The sequence below is a fragment of the Asterias amurensis genome, chromosome 1, assembly GCF_032118995.1.
Source record: "Asterias amurensis chromosome 1, ASM3211899v1".
In the NCBI taxonomy this organism is placed as follows: domain Eukaryota; kingdom Metazoa; phylum Echinodermata; class Asteroidea; order Forcipulatida; family Asteriidae; genus Asterias; species Asterias amurensis.
The window spans coordinates 20,106,939-20,134,302 of record NC_092648.1 but is presented as its reverse complement, the minus strand read 5'-3'; the positions used below and the strand labels follow the sequence as shown (position 1 = coordinate 20,134,302).

General features: G+C 39.1%; 1 protein-coding gene across 2 annotated transcripts in view; it reads right to left on the bottom strand.

Moving 5' to 3' along the window:
• The window catches only part of LOC139936629 (uncharacterized), a 52,095-nt gene extending 29,362 nt beyond the window's left edge, over positions 1 to 22,733 (bottom strand). For both annotated transcript variants that reach the window (XM_071931523.1, XM_071931597.1), the window contains exons 1-3: positions 22,397 to 22,733; positions 15,711 to 15,803; positions 14,566 to 14,691 (exon numbers count right to left, since the gene is read on the bottom strand). In XM_071931523.1, the coding sequence (XP_071787624.1) occupies positions 14,566 to 14,691; positions 15,711 to 15,803; positions 22,397 to 22,427 (250 nt within the window). In that variant the 5' untranslated portion in view covers positions 22,428 to 22,733. The remainder of the gene's footprint in view (positions 1 to 14,565; positions 14,692 to 15,710; positions 15,804 to 22,396) is intronic.
• Between the last annotated feature and the right edge of the window lie 4,631 nt (positions 22,734 to 27,364).

The following is a 27,364-nucleotide window of genomic DNA, read 5'->3' as shown; positions in this document are numbered from 1 at the left end:
TTCACAATCTAAGTTTGTGAACGTGCGTATTGTGTTGGAGTCTATATCAACGGCCAATCACAGCGTGCGGATTGTTTATGCACTGTGCATGCAGTGGGACGTAGACGGTGGGCGTGGTGTGTGTCATATGAACCATGTGGCCGTCTGTACATCGTGTTTCAACCTTTGTTTACGATCGCATTTCAGATGCTGCAGTTTTGAAGTCGGTTTTGGCTTGTCAGGTACTCGTTTGATCTTATTAGATGCATGCATACAGCGGGTATTTCCATGCAGCGACGTCGACGGTGTGCGTGGTATGAGCCATGTGGCCATCTGTACATCATGTTTTAACATTTGTTTACGATCGCATTTCTGATGTTGCAGTTTTGAAGTAGGTTTTGGCTTGTCAGGTACTCGTTTGATCTTATTAGATGCATGCATACAGTGGGTATTTCCATGCAGCGACGTCGACGGTGTGCGTGGTACAATTGTATGAGCCATGTGGCCATCTGTACATCATGTTTTAACGTTTGTTTACGATCGCATTTCTGATGCTGTAGTTTTGAAGTCCGTTTTGGCTTGTCAGGTACTCGTTTGATCTTATTAAATAAAGTCTAAAAATGGTCTCTCTGTCCTTTTTTTGGCAGGGTGGCCATTAATTTTAACAGGGCGGCCTAAATTTTAGGAGGGCGGTCTGCCCTGCCAATTTACGTGTGTGGAGAACACTGGTATGGATGCTGTTTGATTGGACTTGCACTACGAACATCAACATCATAAAATAGCAGTGAAGTTCTACCTGGTTTATCTACAATTGCAAATATGATTCGATAGTAGCAACCGTTTCTTTAAAATCTTCTTCAGATACATGTAAGTGACACAGTTTGGTGCTTAGATTTGCTAACACACCAGAGTTTTGACTCATGACAGAACTCTTAAAACTAATCGATTCAAGGCTAATTATCCCAGTAGAATCTAACCTCACTTTGATTAACCTCGTCCTCTGTGACTTCTAGGGATGGGATGTTACAACTATGGCTTTTATCTCCCTGGTTCTCTTATGATATTTCTTTAACATATTATTTATGTGACAAACCCTCCTAGATTTTCTATGGTCAGGTGTTTTGACAACGTAATGTACGCTGTGTGTTACAGCACTGTATATTCAGTACTTTCGCGAGTCCTGTGAAAAAATATCACAGGCATATTTACTCCGGTGGGATTCGAACCCACAACCCTTTCTAGAGCAGTGTCTTTTACCAACTAGACTACCGAGATTGTCCGGTAGCCAGAGAGGCAGTTAGAATCCTCAGTTTTTCGCAGCGGGTACCGCAATGATATAATGCCTGATATTTGTTCACAGAACTCAGGAAAGTACTGAGTATACAGTGCTAGTAACAACTACCAACTTAAAAGGTTTACCGAAATCAGCAGCCAACAGTACCGGTTCAAGGATCAAAACACCCTTAAAGGAATATGATGCCTTGGATCGGTCGAGTTGGTCTTTGAAAACAAACGGTTACAAACGCTTGTTACAGGCCAACTTGTCCGATCCAAGGCAACATGTTCCTTTAAGCTTGTCAAAAGCCGCCTGACAAATTTCTGTCCAGACGAACTTAACACTTTTAGCTAAAAGATTAGTTAGTGGTTCTGCAATATGTGCAAAAACTGGGCAGAATTTTTGGTAAAACCCAATAAACCAAGAAAACGTATAACTTTTGGGAAATCCTTGACTGCTTATACTTTAACTGTTTTGGGTAAAACCTTGCTTTGCCCAACCTGATGACCAAGATAAGTCTCACTAGCTTTACCAATTTCACTGTTCTTCAAGTTAAAACAGTTAAACTAGCATCAGACAATTTCTCAAACAGTGCTTTTGTTCTAATGACATGATCAGTCCATGTTCTTAAATAAACGATAACATCATCTACATGTATTATATGCTCCACATCCTTTTAATCCAGATGTAACTTGATTCACCATTCATGTAAATGTACCAGGAGCATTTTGCATAACAAATGGCATAACGTTACATTCATACAGGCCGTCTGGAATTGCAAAAGCAGATATTTCTTTAGCTATTTCTGTCAATAGCACTTGCCAGTAGCCTTTAAAAGGCAGTGGACACTATTGGTAATTACTCAAAATTATTATTAGCATAAAACCTAACTTGGTACTGGTAATGGGGAGCTGTTGATAGTATAAAACATTGTGAGAAACGGCTCCCTCTGAAGTAACGTAGTTTTCGAGAAAGAAGTAATTTTCCACGAATTTGATTTCGAAATCTCAGAATTACATTTTGAGGTCTCGAAATCAAGCATCTGAAAGCACATCACAACGTCGTGTGACAAGGGTGTTTTTCTTTCATTATTATCTCACAACTTTGATGACCAATTGTGCCCGAATTTTCACAGGTTTGTTATTTTATGCATATGTTGAGAGACACACCTAGTAAGAAGACTGGTCTTTGACAATTACCAATAGTGTCCAGTGTCTTTGAAAGATCATACTTGCTTACATACTTTGCATGCTCAATGCGATCAATGCACTCATCCACCGTGAAATAGGACTTGAATCAGTTTTGGTAACCGAGTTCACTTTCCTATAATCAATGCAAAATTGTTGCGTCCCAACTTATTTTGAAACTAACAAAATTGGTGAACTCCAATGACTTTGCTTATTAGCAGAAGAAATAATTTCATTCTCCAACATGTATTTCACTTCATTCAAAACAATTTCAAGTATAGTTGGGTTCAAACGGTATGGATGCTGTTTGATCGGACTTGCACTACCAACATCAACATCATAAAATAGCAGTGAAGTTCTACCTGGTTTATCTTTAAACAATTTTAAATTTAGTTGGGTTCAAACGGTATGGATGCTGTTTGATCGGACCAACACTACCAACATCAACATCATAAAATAGCAGTGAAGTTCTACCTGGTTTATCTACAATTGCAAATATGATTCGATAGTAGCAACCGTTTCTTTAAAATCTTCTTTAGGTACATGTAAGTGACACAGTTTGTTGCTTAGATTTGCTAACACATCGGGTACCGCAATGATATAATGTCTGATATTTGTTCACAGAACTTAGGAAAGTACTGAGTATACAGTGCTAGTAACAACTACCAACTTAAAAGGTTTACCGAAATCAGCAGCCAACAGTACCAGTTCAAGGATCAAAACACCCTTAAAGGAACACGATGCCTTGGATCGGTCGAGTTGGTCTTTGAAAACAAACGGTTACAAACGCTTGTTACAGACCAACTCGTCCGATCCAATGCAACGTGTTCCTTTAAGCTTTTCAAAAGCCGCCTGACAAATTTCTGTCCAGACGAACTTAACACTTTTAGCTAAAAGGTTAGTAAGTGTTCTGCAATATGTGCAAAAACTGGGCAGAATTTTTGGTAAAACCCAGTCAAACCAAGAAAACGTATAACTTTTGGGAAATCCTTGACTGCTTATACTTTAACTGTTTTGGGTAAAACCTTGCTTTGCCCAACCTGATGACCAAGATAAGTCACACTAGCTTTACCAATTTCACTGTTCTTCAAGTTAAAACAGTTAAACTAGCATCGGACAATTTCTCAAACAGTGCTTTTGTTCCAACGACATGATCAATCCATGTTCTTGAATAAACGATAACATCATCTATATGCTCCACATCCTTTTAATCCAGATGTAATTTGATTCATCATTCATGTAAATGTACCAGGAGCATTTTTCATAACAAATGGCATAACGTTACATTCATACAGGCCGTCTGGAGTTGCAAAAGCAGATATTTCTTTAGCTCTTTCTGTCAATAGCACTTACCAGTAGCCCTTTAAAGGCAGTGGACACTATTGGTAATTACTCAAAATTATTATTAGCATAAAACCTAACTTGGTAACTAGTAATGGGGAGCTGTTGATAGAAACGGCTCCCTCTGAAGTAAAGTAGTATTCGAGAAAGAAGTAATTTTCCTTGAATTTAATTCTGAAAGGTCAGAATTAAATGTTGAGGTCTCGAAATCAAGCATCTGAAAGCACACAACTTCATCTGACAAGGGTGTTTTTCTTTCATTATTATCTCACAACTTTGATCAAATTTTCACAGGTTTGTTATTTTATGCATATGTTGAGAGATACACCTAGTTAGAAGACGTGTCTTTGACATTTACCAATAGTGTCCAGTGTCTTTGAAAGATCATACTTGCTTACATATTTTGCATGCTCAATGCGATCAATGCACTCATCTTATCGTGAAATAAAATATGAATCAGTTTTGGTAACCGAGTTCACTTTCCTATAATCAATGCAAAATTGTTGCGTCCCATCTTCTTTTGAAACTAACAAAATTGGTGAACTCCAATGACTTTGCTTATTAGCAGAAGAAATAATTTCATTCTCCAACATGTATTTTACTTCAGTCCAAACAAATTCAAATTAAGTTGGGTTCAAACGCAGTGTTCTCCACAGACTTTTTTTTTAGGGCGGCATGACGTAATCAAAATGCATAAACAATCCGCACGCTGTGATTGGCCGTTGATAGACTCCAACACAATACGCACGTTCACAATCTAAGTTTGTGAACGTGCGTATTGTGTTGGAGTCTATATCAACGGCCAATCACAGCGTGCGGATAGTTTATGCACTGTGCATGCAGTGGGACGTAGACGGTGGGCGTGGTGTGTGTCATATGAACCATGTGGCCGTCTGTACATCGTGTTTCAACCTTTGTTTACGATCGCATTTCAGATGCTGCAGTTTTGAAGTCGGTTTTGGCTTGTCAGGTACTCGTTTGATCTTATTAGATGCATGCATACAGCGGGTATTTCCATGCAGCGACGTCGACGGTGTGCGTGGTATGAGCCATGTGGCCATCTGTACATCATGTTTAAACATTTGTTTACGATCGCATTTCTGATGTTGCAGTTTTGAAGTAGGTTTTGGCTTGTCAGGTACTCGTTTGATCTTATTAGATGCATGCATACAGTGGGTATTTCCATGCAGCGACGTCGACGGTGTGCGTGGTACAATTGTATGAGCCATGTGGCCATCTGTACATCATGTTTTAACGTTTGTTTACGATCGCATTTCTGATACTGTAGTTTTGAAGTCCGTTTTGGCTTGTCAGGTACTCGTTTGATCTTATTAAATAAAGTCTAAAAATGGTCTCTCTGTCCTTTTTTTGGCAGGGCGGCCATTAATTTTAACAGGGCGGCCTAAATTTTAGGAGGGCGGTCTGCCCTGCCAATTTACGTGTGTGGAGAACACTGGTATGGATGCTGTTTGATCGGACTTGCACTACGAACATCAACATCATAAAATAGCAGTGAAGTTCTACCTGGTTTATCTACAATTGCAAATATGATTCGATAGTAGCAACCGTTTCTTTAAAATCTTCTTCAGATACATGTAAGTGACACAGTTTGGTGCTTAGATTTGCTAACACACCAGAGTTTTGACTCATGACAGAACTCTTAAAACTAATCGATTCAAGGCTAATTATCCCAGTAGAATCTAACCTCACTTTGATTAACCTCGTCCTCTGTGACTTCTAGGGATGGGATGTTACAACTATGGCTTTTATCTCCCTGGTTCTCTTATGATATTTCTTTAACATATTATTTATGTGACAAACCCTCCTAGATTTTCTATGGTCAGGTGTTTTGACAACGTAATGTACGCTGTGTGTTACAGCACTGTATATTCAGTACTTTCGCGAGTCCTGTGAAAAAATATCACAGGCATATTTACTCCAGTGGGATTCGAACCCACAACCCTTTCTAGAGCAGTGTCTTTTACCAACTAGACTACCGAGATTGTCCGGTAGCCAGAGAGGCAGTTAGAATCCTTAGTTTTTCGCAGCGGGTACCGCAATGATATAATGCCTGATATTTGTTCACAGAACTCAGGAAAGTACTGAGTATACAGTGCTAGTAACAACTACATGTACCAACTTCAAAGGTTTACCGAAATCAGCAGCCAACAGTACCGGTTCAAGGATCAAAACACCCTTAAAGGAATATGATGCCTTGGATCGGTCGAGTTGGTCTTTGAAAACAAACGGTTACAAACGCTTGTTACAGGCCAACTCGTCCGATCCAAGGCAACATGTTCCTTTAAGCTTGTCAAAAGCCGCCTGACAAATTTCTGTCCAGACGAACTTAACACTTTTAGCTAAAAGGTTAGTTAGTGGTTCTGCAATATGTGCAAAAACTGGGCAGAATTTTTGGTAAAACCCAATAAACCAAGAAAACGTATAACTTTTTGGAAATCCTTGACTGCTTATACTTTAACTGTTTTGGGTAAAACCTTGCTTTGCCCAACCTGATGACCAAGATAAGTCACACTAGCTTTACCAATTTCACTGTTCTTCAAGTTAAAACAGTTAAACTAGCATCAGACAATTTCTCAAACAGTGCTTTTGTTCTAATGACATGATCAGTCCATGTTCTTAAATAAACGATAACATCATCTACATGTATTATATGCTCCACATCCTTTTAATCCAGATGTAACTTGATTCACCAGTTATGTAAATATACCAGGAGCATTTTTCATAACAAATGGCATAACGTTACATTCATACAGGCCGTCTGGAATTGCAAAAGCAGATATTTCTTTAGCTATTTCTGTCAATAGCACTTGCCAGTAGCCTTTTAAAGGCAGTGGACACTATTGGTAATTACTCAAAATTATTATTAGCATAAAACCTAACTTGGTACTGGTAATGGAGAGTTGTTGATAGTATAAAACATTGTGAGAAACGGCTCCCTCTGAAGTAACGTAGTTTTTGAGAAAGAAGTAATTTTCCACGAATTTGATTTCGAAATCTCAGAATTACATTTTGAGGTCTCGAAATCAAGCATCTGAAAGCACATCACAACGTCGTGTGACAAGGGTGTTTTTCTTTCATTATTATCTCACAACTTTGATGACCAATTGAGCCCGAATTTTCACAGGTTTGTTATTTTATGCATATGTTGAGAGACACACCTAGTAAGAAGACTGGTCTTTGACAATTACCAATAGTGTCCAGTGTCTTTGAAAGATCATACTTGCTTACATACTTTGCATGCTCAATGCGATCAATGCACTCATCCACCGTGAAATAGGAAATGAATCAGTTTTGGTAACCGAGTTCACTTTCCTATAATCAATGCAAAATTGTTGCGTCCCAACTTATTTTGAAACTAACAAAATTGGTGAACTCCAATGACTTTGCTTATTAGCAGAAGAAATAATTTCATTCTCCAACATGTATTTCACTTCATTCAAAACAATTTCAAGTATAGTTGGGTTCAAACGGTATGGATGCTGTTTGATCGGACTTGCACTACCAACATCAACATCATAAAATAGCAGTGAAGTTCTACCTGGTTTATCTTTAAACAATTTTAAATTTAGTTGGGTTCAAACGGTATGGATGCTGTTTGATCAGACCAACACTACCAACATCAACATCATAAAATAGCAGTGAAGTTCTACCTGGTTTATCTACAATTGCAAATATGATTCGATAGTAGCAACCGTTTCTTTAAAATCTTCTTTAGGTACATGTAAGTGACACAGTTTGTTGCTTAGATTTGCTAACACATCAGAGTTTTGACTCATGATAGAACTCTTAAAACTAACTGATTCAAGGCTAATAATCCCACCAGAATCTAACCCCACTTTGATCAACCTCGTCCTCTGTGACTTCTAGGGATGGGATTGTACAACTATGGCTTTTATCTCCCCAGTTCTCTCGTGATATTTCTTTAACATATTATTCACGTTACAAACCCTCCTAGATTTTCTACGGTCAGGTGTTTTGACAACGTAATGTACCCTGTGTATTACTAGCACTGTATATTCAGTGCTTTCATGAGTCCTTAGAAAAAATATCACATGAGGCATATTTACTCCGGTGGGATTCGAACCCATGACCTTTGCAATTCTAGAGCAGTGTCTTTTACCAACTACACTACTGAGATTGTCCGGTAGCCAGAGAGGCAGTTAGAATCCTATGTTTTCGCAGCGGGTACCGCAATGATATAATGTCTGATATTTGTTCACAGAACTTGGGAAAGTACTGAGTATACAGTGCTAGTAACAACTACCAACTTAAAAGGTTTACCGAAATCAGCAGCCAACAGTACCAGTTCAAGGATCAAAACACCCTTAAAGGAACACGATGCCTTGGATCGGTCGAGTTGGTCTTTGAATGCAAACGGTTACAAATGCTTGTTAAAGGCCAACTCGTCCGATCCAATGCAACATGTTCCTTTAAGCTTGTCAAAAGCCGCCTGACAAATTTCTGTCCAGACGAACTTAACACTTTTAGCTAAAAGGTTAGTTAGTGGTTTTCATATGCGCAAAAACTGGGCAGAATTTTTTTGTAACACCCAGTCAAACCAAGAAAACGTATAACTTTTGGGAACTCCTTGACTGCTTATACTTTAACTGTTTTGGCTAAAACCTTGCTTTGCCCAACCTGATGACCAAGATAAGTCTCACTAGCTTGACCAATTTCACTGTTCTTCAAGTTAAAACAGTTAAACTAGCATCGGACAATTTCTCAAACAGTGTTTTTGTTCCAACGACATGATCAGTCCATGTTCTTGAATAAACGATAACATCATCTATATGCTCCACATCCTTTTAATCCAGATGTAATTTGATTCATCATTCATGTAAATGTACCAGGAGCATTTTTCATAACAAATGGCATAACGTTACATTCATACAGGCCATCTGGAGTTGCAAAAGCAGATATTTCTTTAGCTCTTTCTGTCAATAGCACTTACCAGTAGCCCTTTAAAGGCAGTGGACACTATTGGTAATTACTCAAAATTATTATTAGCATAAAACCTAACTTGTAGCTAGTAACCGGGAGCTGTTGATAGAAACGGCTCCCTCTGAAGTAAAGTAATTTTCCTCGAATTTAATTCTGAAAGGTCAGAATTAAATGTTGAGGTCTCGAAATCAAGCATCTGAAAGCACACAACTTCGTGTGACAATGGTGTTTTTTCTTTCATTATTATCTCACAACTTTGATCAAATTTTCACAGGTTTGTTATTTTATGCATATGTTGAGAGACACACCTAGTAAGAAGATGTCTTTGACATTTACCAATAGTGTCCAGTGTCTTTGAAAGATCATACTTGCTTACATACTTTGCATGCTCAATGCGATCAATGCACTCATCCAACCGTGAAATAGAATATGAATCAGTTTTGGTAACCGAGTTCACTTTCCTATAATCAATGCAAAATTGTTGCGTCCCATCTTCTTTTGAAACTAACAAAATTGGTGAACTCCAACGACTTTGCTTATTAGCAGAAGAAATAATTTCATTCTCCAACATGTATTTTACTTCAGTCCAAACAAATTCAAATTAAGTTGGGTTCAAACGCAGTGTTCTCCACAGACTTTTTTTTTAGGAGGGCGGCATGACGTAATCAAAATGCATAAACAATCCGCACGCTGTGATTGGCCGTTGATAGACTCCAACACAATACGCACATTCACAATCTAAGTTTGTGAACGTGCGTATTGTGTTGGAGTCTATATCAACGGCCAATCACAGCGTGCGGATTGTTTATGCACTTTGCATGCAGTGGGACGCAGACGGTGGGTGGGTCTGTGTCATATGAACCATGTGGCCATCTGTACATCATGTTTAAACATTTGTTTACGATCGCATTTCTGATGTTGCAGTTTTGAAGTAGGTTTTGGCTTGTCAGGTACTCGTTTGATCTTATTAGATGCATGCATACAGTGGGTATTTCCATGCAGCGACGTCGACAGTGTGCGTGGTATGAGCCATGTGGCCATCTGTACATCATGTTTTAACATTTGTTTAAGATCGCATTTCTGATGCTGTAGTTTTTAAGTCCGTTTTGGCTTGTCAGGTACTCGTTTGATCTTATTAAATAAAGTCTAAAAATGGTCTCTCTGTCCTTTTTTGGCAGGGCGGCCATTAATTTTAACAGGGCGGCCTAAATTTTAGGAGGCGGTCTGCCCTGCCAATTTACGTGTGTAGAGAACACTGGTATGGATGCTGTTTGATCGGACTTGCACTACGAACATCAACATCATAAAATAGCAGTGAAGTTCTACCTGGTTTATCTACAATTGCAAATATGATTCGATAGTAGCAACCGTTTCTTTAAAATCTTCTTCAGATACATGTAAGTGACACAGTTTGGTGCTTAGATTTGCTAACACATCAGAGTTTTGACTCATGACAGAACTCTTAAAACTAATCGATTCAAGGCTAATTATCCCAGTAGAATCTAACCCCACTTTGATCAACCTCGTCCTCTGTGTCTTCTAGGGATGGGAATGTTACAACTATGGCTTTTATCTCCCTGGTTCTCTTATGATATTTCTTTAACATGTTATTCATGTGACAAACCCTCCTAGATTTTCTATGGTCAGGTGTTTTGACAACGTAATGTACGCTGTGTGTTACAGCACTGTATATTCAGTACTTTCGCGAGTCCTGTGAAAAAATATCACAGGCATATTTACTCCGGTGGGATTCGAACCCACAACCCTTTCTAGAGCAGTGTCTTTTACCAACTAGACTACTGAGATTGTCCGGTAGCCAGAGAGGCAGTTAGAATCCTATGTTTTCGCAGCGGGTACAGCAATGATATAGTGCCTGATATTTGTTCACAGAACTCAGGAAAGTACTGAGTATACAGTGCTAGTAACAACTACCAACTTAAAAGGTTTACCGAAATCAGCAGCCAACAGTATCAGTTCAAGGATCAAAACACCCTTAAAGGAACACGATGCCTTGGATCGGTCGAGTTGGTCTTTGAATGCAAACGGTTACAAACGCTTGTTACAGACCAACTCGTCCGATCCAATGCAACGTGTTCCTTTAAGCTTTTCAAAAGCCGCCTGACAAATTTCTGTCCAGACGAACTTAACACTTTTAGCTAAAAGGTTAGTTAGTGGTTCTGCAATATGTGCAAAAACTGGGCAGAATTTTTTTGTAACACCCAGTCAAACCAAGAAAACGTATAACTTTTGGGAAATCCTTGACTGCTTATACTTAAACTGTTTTGGGTAAAACCTTGCTTTGCCCAACCTGATGACCAAGATAAGTCTCACTAGCTTGACCAATTTCACTGTTCTTCAAGTTAAAACAGTTAAACTAGCATCAGACAATTTCTCAAACAGTGCTTTTGTTCCAACGACATGATCAGTCCATGTTCTTGAATAAACGATAACATCATCTGTATGCTCCACATCCTTTTAATCCAGATGTAATTTGATTCATCATTCATGTAAATGTACCAGGAGCATTTTTCATAACAAATGGCATAACGTTACATTCATACAGGCCATCTGGAGTTGCAAAAGCAGATATTTCTTTAGCTCTTTCTGTCAATAGCACTTACCAGTAGCCCTTTAAAAGCAGTGGACACTATTGGTAATTACTCAAAATTATTATTAGCATAAAACCTAACTTGGTAACTAGTAATGGGGAGCTGTTGATAGAAACGGCTCCCTCTGAAGTAAAGTAGTTTTTGAGAAAGAAGCAATTTTCCACGAATTTGATTTCAAAATGTCAGAATTAAATTTTACGGTCTCGAAATCAAGCATCTGAAAGCACACCACTTTGTGTGACAAGGGTATTTTTTTCTTTCATTATTATCTCACAACTTTGATGACCAATTGAGTTTGAATTTTCACAGGTTTGTTATTTTATGCATATGTTGAGAGATACACCTAGTCAGAAGACTGGTCTTTGACAATTACCAATAGTGTTCAGTGTCTTTAAGGAATTGCTTCTGGATACCTTGTTCTTGCATCCATTGTTGTTAAAATATACACTATTATTATTCATGGTTTATTAAAAACACTCAATTCAGTTGCCATAAGCAAAATTACATTGAATTTTACAAAATTTACAGTGAAAGCATTAAAATTACAGACAGAGCAAATATTGGGTTTGACTTTAAAGGCACTGGACACTATTGGTAATCATTCTAAATAATCGTTAGCATAAAAACTTACTGGGTAACAAGCAATGGAGAGCTGTTAATAGTATATATCATTGTGAGAAAGGGCTCCCTCTGAAGTAACATAGTTTTTTGAGAAAGAAATAATTCTCCACTAAAATATTTGAATTTGATTTCGAGACCTCAGAATAAGATTTTGAGGTCCCGAAGTTAAGCATTTTTTCTTCCATCATTATCTCGCAACTTAGACGACCAATTGAGCTCAAATTTTCACAGGTTTGTTATTCTGTGCATATGTTGAGATACACCAAATGAGAAGACTGGTCGTCGACAATTATCAATAGTGTCCAGTGCCTTTAAGCAGAACTATTTCAAGGAAGATGACCACCTTTATACCATGTAATTTCATGTCCAAATCTGTGAATATTTGTATTTTTAATCTCACCAATGTTGTACAGACCCTTTAAAAAAAGGGGGGCATAAAAGAGAAATAATACTATAACGTACAACCACTAAGTGGAAATATTTCGTTAAGTTGAGCTTGCGGTCATTTCCCGGTGAAGCCCCCATTTGCAAATCCAAATGAACAACTTAACAGAAATTAAGGGAAACACCGCACTTGAATAAATGTGAATGGGAGTCAAAGTTTAGAACAAAATATAAGACATTTAATTAAATAAATACTCAGCGCTTCAAAACATATGAGCATAAGGGAAAAGTTGAATTACTTACATACAATAAGAAAGTTAATACAATGAAAATAATTGAATACAATGAAGAGAATTTAAATACAATGAAATAGGGGTGCGGTGGTAACGAAACCCGTGAAATAGGGGAGAAGTTGCCTCCGTTGAAACTCTCAGTTGGAGTTTGTCGCTGCCATGGTCAAGTCATGACCAGATCCGCAAGGCTTTCTACTGGGTTTTCACCCGGCGGTGTACCGGCAAGGACTCGGTACGGTCAGCAGAAGGTGTAAAGTCACCAGGCTACGGCCTCACGGCTGCTAGCCCGGTCGTCGAAGTTCAAAACAACTGGGTTGTCACCCGGGGATGTACCGGCAAGGACCCAGCACAGTCAGCCAGATGTTAGAAGTCATCGGGCCACACCTTACGGCTGCTGTGGCCCAAAACTTAGAATCTGCAAGTATTGTTTGTCCTTTTAAACACCGATTTTGTGTGTAATTCCAATGTTCTGCGATGCGGCGATGGATCATCAAGACGAGAATCGCGACTACCAGTTAACATGATGGGACTTACGTAAGGTTGCATAAACTATAAACTTGAATTCTGAATACAATACAAACTCAAATTCTTAACACACATTAAACATGGAAGTTACAGACCCGACAAGGCTGTCGGCCTACAGCCCCCGCATGCAGATAAGTGATACGAGTGCGGATGACTTGTGCGCAGTAGTCGTACGACAGGTGTTGAGAGATGTGGCAGTGTATATAACGGTTGGGTCTTGCGGTTTGATTACACACACTACGCACAATGTATGGGTGGGTTTACAGCTGCGTCTTTTCGTAGTGAATGATGAGACTGCCTTGAGTAAGGCTAAGGACAGACAGACATCATCAGAGAGTAGGCTGTTACATACAGTAATGAAACAGCCTTCATGAAATAGAGAATGAAATCAAAGAATGTTTCTTGTATTGTTCACAGAGCTAACAAAACAAGAAGAGCACAAGCACCCTAACCCACACCAGACACCAAAAGCCTCCACACACAGCCCTTTATTCCACCATCCACTATTCCAATTCGCACTGCCTTCAACACCTGTCACAGAGACAGATTGAAGCAGAAACTTCACTACATATGTACATCAGGATATCACACAACTCAATGGATACAATGCCTTCAATTTCATTCGTCTAGAGTCAGATAACTCCCACAAAAAAGACAAAATATTTATGAATAGATAATCTAGCTATTGGGTGATAGTCAGAGTGAACCTTATCACACACATTCAGTAGGAGTCATGTTACTAAACCTAGTTGAAGGCTCTGTTTCATTCAGGGGGAGGTCACCCAAAGACAGGTTGTCATCCAAGGCTAACGGGCCCTGTCCACTTGAGGAAGATAAGCAATTTAAGCCTATTACGCTAAAAACTAAACTAAAACTAAAACTAAACTGGCAAGATGCTTATTGAGAAGTGAAAAGGGAATTGAGAATGAGCACAGTGAGAAGAAATGAGTCAAAAGCAAGATAAGGAGGAAGACAGCTGAGGGGGTAGAGGTTACTTAAGGCCCCACTCTGGTATAGACCAGCCTCTCACTGAAGATACATAATGCTTGTAGTACTTAATGATACTACAATTTACAATGTATGTAGTCATTGCCTGGCCCACTCTAAAAACATCATGTGAATTATGATATAAATGGGCCATTCATCTTGAATGGACTTACAAAGTGATGCTGCACGGTGCAGCATTATTGTTACAAAATTTCAACACTATAGACCGTACATGTATAGAAATGGTAGTTTTAGAACAATGACTGATTTTGACAACGGGCCATATTTTTGATCGCATAAGGGCGCTCTCAATCACTGAGTGATTCAAATACTATTGAGACTGCCTCACGCGGTCAAAAATTTGGCGCATTGGATCAATTTTTTGATACATTCTTCCTGACCTGAATCCATTTTCTTCTTGCAAGTTGAGTGCAGATCCGACACAAATATTGATGATGCTTCATTTGGTGATGATGCTTCAGGAGCATGTGAAGATAATGGCAGGCATCTTGGTAGTTCAACCACATCTGTAAATAAAGTATGATATTAGAAGTGAGAACTTCCATTGAAAGGGCCAGATGTGGTTATTTTAAAATTACATCATCATGGATACATGTTCCCGCAAGTTTACCATTATTTAATAGTTTATTCCTATTTTCTGTTATGAAAATGGAGAGCAGTATAACAACCACCTGATATACAAAAGTCTGTTAAATGCCCTTGGGTTCTTCCATTGAGGAGGGGAATTTTGTATCCTTTTTCCTATCACTTATTCTTCATCATTGATGAGTACACTTTAATTTTTTTAAACTACAGCGCACTGTTATTTTTCCTCTTAAAAGATCTCATGATCTTTGACACTACAATTTATGTAGTGATTGCCTGGCCCATTCAAACATCATGTGAATTATGGACCATTATCTTGAATGGACTTACTTGTATAAGGAGATGCTGCACGATTATGCAGTATTATTGTTACAAAATTTCAATACTAAAGACCATTTTGCAATTACCAATTGCGCAAGCGCTAACTGTTGAATGGGATACATGCTCATCTAGCTACATGTGTAGGAATCAAACATGATCCCTAGCTAGACCAGCATGCACCTCAGTCAACTGGTCTATTGCGATAACATACATGTACATGTAAAGAAATAGTAGCTTTAGAACAATCATTACTGATTTTTACAACGGACCATATTTTTGACCGGGTGAGGGCACTCTCAATCACTTCCGGGGGTATTATCATTCATACCATCAGTTATTAAATACTGGGACAGTACATTACCACCCCGGACATCTAATCCGTCACGGACAATAAGACTTTTGAACAAGCCATTTTAATCCATCTCTAAAGCATGGAGCTGTAGCTCCATGTCTAAAGCAACTTCAAACTACAGCGCAACAAAAGTGATGGAACGCCTATTAAAACTGTGCAGGACTAATCCGTGTTTACCTCCGGAAGTGATTAAAATACTATTGAGACTGCCTCACACGGTGACAAATTTGGCGCATTGGATCCATTTCTGGATATATTCTTCCTGACCTGATTCTTGCAAGTTTGAGTGCAGATCCGACACAAACAATGATAGTGTTGATTTCCCATCACACGAGAAGCATCTTGGTAGTTCAACCACATCTGCAAATAAAGTATGAGAAGTGAGAACTTCCATTGAATGGGCCAGATGTGGTTTTTTTTAAATACAACATCATGGAAACATGTTAACCATTATTTATTATAGTTTATTCCTATTTTCTGTTATGACAAAGGAGAGGCAGTATAGCAAACACCAGATACACACAAGTCTGTTCGGTTCTTCCATGTAGGAGGGGAAGTTTTTCTCCTTTTTTTCTATCACCCATTGTCCTTCATTGATGTGTACTGGACTTTCATTTTTTTTAATCAGGAAGGTTGCTTTCTATAGACCATGGGAACCTTGTTTACAACAAGTGTGACCTTGTACATTTTTTGAGTGTTCTGGCAGGCAAGATACTACACTGGTCCTATGGGAAAGTTGACATTTTGTGTCATAATTGCCACATAAAACCAAGAGTTTATTATTTCCTACCATCGCGGAAAACGGACGGAATTCGCGGAATCCGCCCTTTTAAACGGAAAACGGGGGGGAAAGGAAAAAAGATTTTTTTTTTTTTATTCTTTTTGTTGTATTCATGTTTTTTAGGCCAAAACTATTGAAATTGCATTCTTTATTAAGACTAGCGGGATGCCGCGCTTCGCGCGGCACCCCGCTACATGAGAAGGATTCTAGTATACAAATGTTGTAAAGGTAATGTGGGGGCAAGGGAGGTATTCTTACAGGTAATAATCATTTCGTAGGATTGGATTAGAAATTGTATTTAAAATGTTGGATTAAAACGTTGCGACGCGTCGCCTCCCCTCCTCACCTTCTCTCTTGCGTTCTCCAAGGAATTGGTGTTCGTTTCTGGAATTAAACTTTACTATTGGGATGGGTATACTTGGCAATGATGGTACTTGGCATGATATGTAGGGTATTTCGTAATATTTTAGTGTTGATCGAGCGGGCCAACGCATTATCCGTAATGTGGATTATGTTTCGCCTCATTTACGCATAGTATTAATTCAATCGGCTTTTGTCATTGTGTCAATTTTATCCACTGCACTGAGTATTTCCCAGCTAAGATGACTGTAAAGGTAATAATGCTTAGTCGACTAAAAATATAGCACGTACACTGCTCCAATGACACACTTATTTTATTGTGTTGAGCACATTTGGTATAATTCAGTCACACGGATTTGAGTGGTCTAAGTCTGGCCTCCCCCTCAACAATAATCAACGCTGCTAATAGCCCAGGAGAAATCTGACTAAAAAGGCTTGTATGAAAGTGGTACCCTCTTTTAAAACAAACTCATAATCACAGCCACGAATAGCCGTGGAGTTTATCTGACTGAAAAGGTATACAGCAGATTAAAAAAACCGCGCCAGTTGGTATGGACTTTAACGACAAAGTCAATTTCTGCAAATTGTATTGAAAATAAATATATTTAATGATTGGTTGCTATAACTGTTGAATGATTTTTGCTTTGTTTCCAATGACGTGTACACGATTTTAGAATCTAAGGCCCCATTCATTGTGATTTATTGAGCGTACGTCCAACGACGCATACAAAGTTGTCTGAGCACCAAATAAAGCGAGTTTTCCGAACATGCTGTGCAACATCTAATCTACTGTTTTTACTACCGCTTTTGGGAGTAACAGAGCGTCGGCCTCATTAATTTTTAGATGTCATATCAATTAATTCTCATGTAAACTTTCTGGTCAACATCGGCCGGGGCGCGCGCCCCGCGTGACGAAGTCCCCTGATCAAACATCCAATTTTATAATGTTATCTTAATTATCTGTGGAACCCTATACAAACTAAAATAATAAAAACGGTAATTTTATTGGTCTTTAAAGGAACACGTTGCCTTGGATCGGTCGAGTTGGTCTTTGAAAATCGTTCTGTAACCGTTTGTTGTAAAATGTATATGGTTAGAAAGATATTGTAAAAGTAGAATACAATGATCTACACAAATATGCCTCGAAATTGCGTGGTTTTCTTTTTACCCTGTCGAGTAACACGGTCGGCCATTTATGGGAGTCAAAATTTTGACTCCCATAAATGGCCGACCGTGTTAGTTCGCGACGTAAAAGGAAAACCGGGCAGTCTCGAGTGATACTTGTGTGGATCATTATATTCTACTTTTAAAACATCTTTCTAACTATATGCATTTCATAACAAACGGTTTCAAACGCTTTTAATAGACCAACTCCTCCGATCCAAGGCAACGTGTTCCTTTAATAACTACTCCTACATTCTCTCACTTAATTCACTTTCAAAAAACATTTGCCTAGTTATTTTGAGGGTTTGTATGCCAGCTACCCCTACATCCTCTCACTTAATTCACTTTCAGAAAACATTGGCCTTGTTGTTTTAAGGGTTTGTAGGCCAGTTTGGTTAGTTTTGTATAGAGAAACTCGTAAAAAGTACCCGATTCAGCTGCACATGGGGGCTCTTTCGATAACAAAACCCGACGGACGATCGCTTAATACAAAAAGGATTTGGCAAAATCTACATCCTGAGTCCTGACCAGGCTGCGTTCTAACAATTTGGTTGCTTCAGAACTTTGAATGGAATGTTCGTTTACAGCTTCAAAACAGCCGTTGATGTTTCACAAAGTTCGTAACTATGAAAGCATACTATTATTAAACGGTGATTTCATGTACTCTTTTGTAGGTTTAACTGGCAAAACCTATACAATGTATATGAAAAGAATCAGTAATGCATTTACTTTCTTTTTGAAAATGTTTCAACTTTTGCGTGTATACGTTCTGTGTGTGGGGGATGACATATGGACTGTACCACCAATGATGCAGAGTTAAATGGAACAAATAAAGTTTCACAACAATGGGTTGCTATTTGATGCGTTTAAAAAATGCTGGAAAGTTGGGTAGGCCTACATGAGTGACTTAATTGTAATAAACACATATGTAACAGATGCATGTATTAAAGCCTAATGTTTTTTATTTAACACGCGAAATTAAACCCCCCTGTACAAAATGGTATACATATACACAATGCCATTTACCCCTCTGCGAAACATCAATGAGTCACTCTGGAATGTTAATGGGAGGCCGAGGTTGCCACCCACTTCAAACCTAAAGAGGTGGCTCTGTGTGCAGCCAACAGCTTCCCCCCCCCACACCAACAGGTGGCCCATATTAAAACCAGACAACCACAGAGGTGACTCTGTGCGCAGCCTACGGCTTCCCCCTTCGACCAACAGGTGGCCCATATCAAAACCAGACAACCACACATGTAAGGAGATATCGCTCGTGACTCCAGCCAATCAGACAACTCGTAAGAGGGAGTTCGGTTCAGGGTTTTGTAGACTTGCAACCCGACGTCTGTAACGATACAACCGTGTTGGATTCCACAAGGATGCCATGCCACTGGACCTTCTAATTTTCAATCCAAGATGGCGCGGGTTACGCTTTTAATAGTTTAGATTATTTGAGTTAGACTGGAAAAGCATCATTAAAAAGTACGAGATCATAACCGTGGATCATTTTATTCTACATTATTGTGCAATTCCCATCCAGAACACACGATGTTACATGAAGCCGAGGGCATCTTTCTGTTGCATCGATCAGCAGTATGCCAATTAATATAAAAAACAACATTTTTTTAAGTATTTTTTTGAAAAATGTCAGTTCAAATGAACATTTAGGAAGTTGTCCAATTAAAAAAACATGAAACGTAATTTTTTTGTGCCTGAAACGGAATTCATGTTTTTGTCAAACGGAATATGCACTTTTCTGAAACTGGGCAAGCCTTGAGATGTGCCCCCTTTTTATCAAATGAAAAGTTAATAAGAATTGGACAGTGCAATCTCCATAAAATATAAGATTTTATGTTTTCTTCCATTTAGCTGTGTACAAATCATGCCTGCAGGAAATCCAGGCTCTGTGGCTGTTTGCCGTTTCTTTTTATTTGTCAGTCCCATCTATGTTTTCTAGTCTCGCTCGGGTCCAGCTAATGGTTCTTCCCAGTTCCGTTTATACCCAATTCGCTTATTTTGTACCCATTCAATTTACTATTTTTCAGTCCTGTATCATTTTCAAGTATTCTTTTTTTCTTTTTTCCCTTATTATATTCCGAGCCCCGTTTATTTTTTCTCGTCATTTATTTTGCCGTTCCTCCACTCCCTGTTCCACCATGTGCCCCTTCCCTCTCCCTGTCCCATAATACCGCGCCTTGGCATTGTTTGTTGCTTGCCACTGTTTACCCATGACTCAGTTTTCCAGTTTGGCTCTTGTATACCCCATTCTAATGTTTTCCAGTTTTGCACGGCGTCCCACTTATAGTGGCTCTATCCCCATTCTTACGATCATCCACTTTTTCATTTCCCTAACAGCCCAGTTGAGTTTATCAATAATTTATTTTGCTGTTTCCTGTCCCCCGTTCCAAAGACGTATCACTGTGTGCCGCAGAACACTCGATTTAATAAGTCTCCTTTGTCATTTATCTGCGCGAGTAGGCGTGATTTTTCATGCGTGACCTCGGTTTGAATACTAATTAGTACAAAGGGCTTCTAAAATTCAGTCTTTTTCGGCCTTTTCTGGAAAGTCTCAACCAAACTAATGTACCAGTAAAAGAGCATATCTGTCGTTATGTATTAAAAAAATCGGTGCAACTCAATTTTTAAATAGAGAAATTTGTACGTGAAAAATGGCTTCAAAAACGGAGAAAATAAGTCACAAAAACACGGCAAATTTTCCCGTTATGAACGTCGGCAACAGTCCCCAATTAGTATGTATGGATAGATTATTTCATATTCTACCTAGTTAAATGTTTAAACCGAGACCGGATCGTTCCTAGTCCAGTCAGGATACAGCGATTTCCACCGTTAATCAAAATCTCACATTACGAAAAAGTCAACTATTAGACAGAATGGTTTTCTTGCACGGGTTATTGGCTGACGATGACATCATCGACTGATAGGGCAGCATGCTATTTTTCGTTGGCATGGTACCTTGACCACCAAGCATAAGTTAGTCAATAATAAAAGCGCCCGTCTATACCATGGGCTGAATGAGCTGATTCCAATGACCGAATTCCAGAAGCCCTTTTGACTAATTAGTATTCAAACCGAGGTCACGCATGAAAAAATGCCGCATATCCCTGTAGATAAATAACAATGGGGATTAGTGTACTGCAGGTAGACTGCACACCTCCGTCGTGCCTCCGTTGTGATCCGAACCCCAGTAATGATCCCCTGCATTGTTCTTTGCTTCCAATGTAAGCGCAGAGTTACTGGACGTTTGCGCTATGACTGTGACTTTACAAAGGGCGCCTGCAACAACGCAGAACCCTGACAATTCGAAGGTAGCCCACAACCCCAAAGTGACTACACGTTTGCGCTTTGACTGTGACATCACAAACAACACAAACCCCCACCCCACAGGTGCTTTATATATTTTGGATGGTCTTTGATCATTATATATTCGTCTTTGCTCTTAAATATATATGGGTTTGCTCTTATATGGGATTGCTCTTATAGTATGGTTTTGCTCTTATTATGGTTTTTGCTCTTATATACATGGTTTTGCTCTTAAATATATGGTTTTGCTCTATAATATATGGTTTTGCTCATATAATGGTTTTGCTCAAGATTATAATATGGTTTTGCTCATTTAGTCATAAACAGCCCCTTATTAAACTTGCATCGGGAATAAAGTAAATTATTACATGTATGTTATTATTATTTTTGTATTGCAAGGGTTTTGGGTTCCAATCTCACCCGAGTAATATGCCTGTGATATTTGTTCACAGGAATCAGGAAAGCACCGAGTAAACAGGGCTAACAAAAACTCGGTGTATAGGTAAAAAACAAAATAATAATAAAAATATTCTTTACCCCCGATAAAAAAGAACTGGTCTGCTTTTGTTCCTCTTTTTTCTAAATTTATGCTTTTGTGTCTCCTATTTTAACAAAATGGTGCTGTCTTCGGAAAAGTTTCTGTATGACGCCACCACTTTTTCATTTGATATGAAATAATATAGTATCTAATTTACCTCAATGAGATACCTCCCTTTTTTGTAAAAATTAGTTTACGTCATGACTTTGACTTTGAGCCTGGATGAAATGAAGAAAATTCAAGCGGATTACGCGCCCTACATGTTTTAAAGGATTCGGGTACTTTTTCAAAATGTCCACAGATTTACATTAAACTTACAGGGTTTGAAGATAATGATAGTGGAAAGCTTCCCTTCAAATATTACTAACTAAGGTTGTGTAGTTTTTGAGAAATGAGTAAAACAAGTCACAAAATAGTTTTGGCTCATGAGACCAAAACTATTTTAGCATGTAAAATCCCCTTAACAAGTTATGATATTATACCAAAACCATAGCATAACTGGTTAATACGTTTTTACATGCTAAAACTGAGACGAAAATTATTACTTTTACTCATATCTCAAAAACTACAGCACCTCAGTAAGTAAAATTTCAAGGGAAGCTTTCTACTATCATAATCTTCAAATTGTGTAAGTTTAATGTATATCTGTGGACATTGTGTTTTTTGTTAGGAAAAAGTACATATACCCTTTAAGTAAGAAGAACCAAATAGTACCGTTCACGGAAGTACCAGTGGTTTTACGGAAGTGCATTTTTACAGGAAGTAAAAACAAAATTAAAAATTTATTACCCTTTCTTGGTGCGTTTTGGAACTGCGTCATCAGTTATCGGCGTCCTTACCAGCTCACAAAAGATGGCGACCAAATAATAAGGGGTCTCTTTGTAAAGCCCACACAACAACAACAGCAGCATTATTATCCATGGTGTTATTGTTGTGCTGGAAACATGATGTGTCGTATTCAATATGATCTTGTGGACATCAACTGCCAAGCACACCACACAGAAGCTCAATACCAGACTTGAGGACATGAATCTCGCTTCTACATCACACATTGCAGAAATCAGGTATATTATGTAAAGTAAAGTTAAGTTAATTAAGTAAATAATCATCGTTCTTTCCCCGCACATACAGACTGGAACTGCTTGAATTCGAAGATCACAGACATGTGTGACGAAATGGTCAACTGAGGGCGCCGTGCGGCGCGGGAATCAAAATAGTTTTTTCGCTCGTCCCCATGCGCCTTGCTTTGATAGACTGCATTATAACCATGGAGGAAGGAAGAGAATTAAAGGAGCTCGAACGACCCGCAAAACCGCAGAGTAAAAAAGAATACCGGCCTGACAATGCCCCTGTCTGACCAGTGGAAAAAGATAGGAGACCTCCAGCTGGACGGCCGATTAACGAGCAGGATTAGATCTCTTTGTACAGAACGTGCGGTACCGCCTGCACCGTTGCCTTCGTGTAAGGTTGAATCATTGGAGACAAGAATTGTGAATATACACGTTTTCATTTACCGTTTGTGGTGTTTCGCTGAAACATCATGGCATATTTTTACATTTTTTGTGACTTTCCGGTCACTAGCGGTGGATCAAAATTTGGGTATAGGCACACGAGGGTGGTTGGTATTCAATTGTGTTAATCGTTAAAGGCACCTGGAAATAGGTTTTTTTTTTTCTTTTAACATAAGAGTATATGTTTATTAACAATAAAACAATTTTTTGAGTAATTGTTTGTCACGATTTATATGTTAAAAAAATTAATTAAGTGACTGGGGTTGACTCCGCCTACCCCTTTTGTGACGTAGGAAAAGGAAGACTTTGCCTCGATCAAACACAGACCCCCCTCGATGCGTAGATAAACACACGTGCAAAAGTACATGTAATTCTAAGACGTGACTTGTACGCTGCGAAAAAGGTTTTTTTTCTGGCATTTTTCCGGCAATGCCGACCAGGTGTATTGCTGCTGGATGCAGCAAAACAACTAAAGATGGGGTCAGTCTTCATCTGTTTCCTGCAGATCCCAAGTATAGGCGGTTGTGGGCTGCGAAAGTCAGATTAACTAGAGCAAAGTGGTCCGGTCCGACGTCTTTTTCAGCGCTGCAGCGAACACTTAGAGCCGTCGTGCTTCGAATCTTGGATACACAACTCATTTGACATGACGAGAAGAGCCATTCTTAAACACGACGCCGTCCCAACAATTTTTCTAGCTAGTGGGAAGTCGAAGAAGGTATCTGAAAGACGTGACGAACTCAGAGGAGCATTTGCTAAACGTGAACAAATTCGGGTAAGTTTGAACTTTGAGGGTATGTTTTTAGCTTTTGCCAAGTGACACGATTTTTTGTTGGTACCGCATGCGATTCACCGTGCGTGCAGGTCCTATGTGACCGTCCGCCCATTATACAGCAGCCATAGTGCGTGCGTGCAGTCTGCTCCGTGGCCGTATTTCTATAATAATACGTAGGCAGACCCACATCTTACAACCCATTTGGTCACTAAAAAGTCGCAAAGTTAAATAAAAATAGCAGCAATAGCTTTTGTAAAAACCACTAGGCGTTCAACATGTTCAAGTTTCAATGTACGTATGTGTGTAAAATCGTGTCTAAATTTGTTTTGATGTGCCATGTTCCCAGACGTAATGTACGGGGGCCCGACTACAAATTTTCTCTCCAAATATCGCGCCTTGAAATACGTCACGAACAGCGCCCTCTCGGGTCGGGCCTACTCGTAAATTTGTAAATACAATCAAAACTAAGATTTTTAAACCTTAGTTAATTTTCTATTCACATTCCTCTCATAAAAACACATATTTTAGTGACAAAAGCTTTATTAAAAAAATACCACTTCCAGGTGACTTTAAGGTGTACAGTAGCGTCCAAAAATGTTATTGCGTCTCAAAAAGTAGTTTTTCCTCTATTATATCCATACGACATACGACGCCATAGTTTGGCGAAGAACCAAGTGCGCACGCGCAAATTCACACACGCCAGGTGGCCCATTGTTTGTGTAAGGTATGTGGGTGATTACGAGGTGTCGTTAAACGACCGCGGTACCACGGGTTCGACTTTTGAAGTCCATTCGTTTGAGCTCCTTCTCTTCCTTCCTTCATGATTATAACACACCTCTTGCTTTGTCTGTGTTCTTGTAGGCTGAAACACGGTCACGTGGGATGAACGTACACATATTGACTGGCAATGAGGTAACTAGTGTACGTCTATTCCCCGCCCGAGGGACTTTGAGTGACCAGAAGAGGGACCTATCTGATCACCCACACAGGCCCGAGGGGGAATAGACGTACACTAGTTACCCGAATTATGCCAGTCAACATGTGTTTTATAACACAGCGCGCGTGTGGCCCCCCGGATCCCCAGGGACCACAGCACGTACTGCTCATTGGATCCACTGACTGCAACATTTCGTAATTCCCGCCCCTCCCATCTTCATTTTTAGTCCGGACGTCGAACGATTAGCATCACCATAACATCTCCGAGTATATTTGTACATTGAAAAATTGTAAGTTGTGATCGAGTTGTGATAGAATAATAACCAAAACAGATTGAAACTTCAGTCCATCTATTTTCCTGCTCTGCTCCTCTTTTTACATCTACATCCTATTCAGCTACTTGTCAAAGCCGAGCATCTGGACAAGGGGTGCGGCTGCCGACGACGGTGGACGGTTTGTGTGTAAGTGGGTGCTGAAATAGTACAAAAATAACGATGTGTGCAAGTAAAACAGGACTTGATGCCTGCTCGCATCTGATTGCCTCCGCTCATTGAACTGCTCCAAGGTGGGCAGCTCGATGATGTGTTGAGGAAGATCATTCCAGTCTTTTATGGTCCCGATCTCTGTTACTTACTGACATGTTTACTTAAATTTCCTGTATAATAATACAATAAATCCTGTACTTCTGTAATATCGAAGGTTCTGATATAGGCCATTTCAGCCATGTAAGTACCATCTGCTGCAGTAGCTCTCGCTAGTCGACTTTGTTGTGGTTTTTCCCTTGTTTATATGCCATACCAATGGGATGGGAACACAATCATTCATTTCGTGAGGAAAAAAACCTGTAAACATTCAACAACAACAACAACATCAGAGTAAAAAAAAACTCAGAAATTACGTCTAGTACATCCCCATTCAATATTGCTGAGACATTTTCAGTCAATCTAATAGTAATGAAGACTTTTAACTAAGTTCTTTCTTAATTAAGACTTAATCTTATCATGAAAAACAAAACATTTGAATTCAAAACTAATTTTAGTTCCAACAACTGGATCACGGAGGTAGAAGGGACTGGTTTAGACAACCATGGAGGTAGCATTAGACAACTTGATGGTTCGAACAACTAGATTGATGGCCAAGACAAGTCAATGGTTGAATGGCCGATCTCTGTCACTGACATGTTTATACTTAAATTTTCTGTATAATAATACAATAAATCCTGTACTTCTGTAATTCATTCGGGAACCTCAATAAATGTTCTGAAGATTTAATTTGATTTAGTTTATTTGATTGACACAACACACACTACAAAAAGAAAGTAAAGGGTTATAAAAAATAAACAAGGAGGCCTACAAGTTTATTACCACATATTTTGTTAAGTCTGCCAATCGATAGGAATCGCTCAAACAGTGAGTCACATGTCAGATTTATCTTTGTTAGTTTACTAAAAACAAATAGTCAAACCTGTATCTTGGGGAAACAAAAAATGTGAAGTTTTATTTTGTTTATTTGTTGTTTTCACCTGCAGATTATGGAGAACCAGTGATAGGACAGAGTACCTGTCCTGGGTTGTACTGCGGCCGTCAGCAGATCTTCAATAACACTTACATTAATAATGACACGTATGGATCATGTGGGGTAGCTTACTCCTGGAACTATGAGGTTCGTTCCGCTATCGTCTTCACGAATTGTTCGTGGAGGCGATAGCAGAACGAATATTCGTGGAGATGATAGCAGAACGAACCTCATAGTTCTAGGAGTAGGGTAAGCTGGTATTGGCTTATTGTAAGTTGTAGTTGCTCATTGTTTGACTCCATTCATTATACAATACAGGCCTGGCATTTCATCTTTGAGGGGGCAAGGCCATTTTCATTTTTGCAAAGGGCACTTCCATCGAAAAATCTGGAAGTCTTTTTGAAACTTTTGAAGGGGCACCAAGGCCAAGACCAGGGGCAACAGGTCATGACCTCTGTTTAATTCCAGGCCTGACAGTACACAGCCTACTATATCTTAACACTGCACTTGAATGTATTTAGTACTATGTCTATTAGGTCTAAAGCCCGGTTCATACTTCCTGCGAATGCGAATGCGATGCGAATTTGATGTGAATTCGATGTCATAACTCTCCTTTTGTAGCAATATTCACAATTGAGTTGCTCAGAGTTGCCCGCTGCGAATTATTTGTTGCAAATTTGTGACGTCAACACTAGATTCGCATTCGCATGAATTCGCGGGAAGTATGAACCGGGCTTCACTGTACAAAAAATAGAACCGCACATCTCTGTATGTAAGGCACACAGGATGGGCTAACTTTAAGTTACATTCTTTTCAACTTCTCCAGGCGACATCAATGCCATTGTCAAAATGGATTTATTTCCACTGTATTAGTTTTTTCACTATTTTTATCCACAGAAAGAAGACAATAGTCAGGTCATTAGCCATTGTCGTTGAACTGTCAGTTTGTTGAAATTTTGTATTTTGTAGTGTTTTGTCTTACTGAATCGAGGCCATTTTCATTTACAGTGTGTGACACTAAAA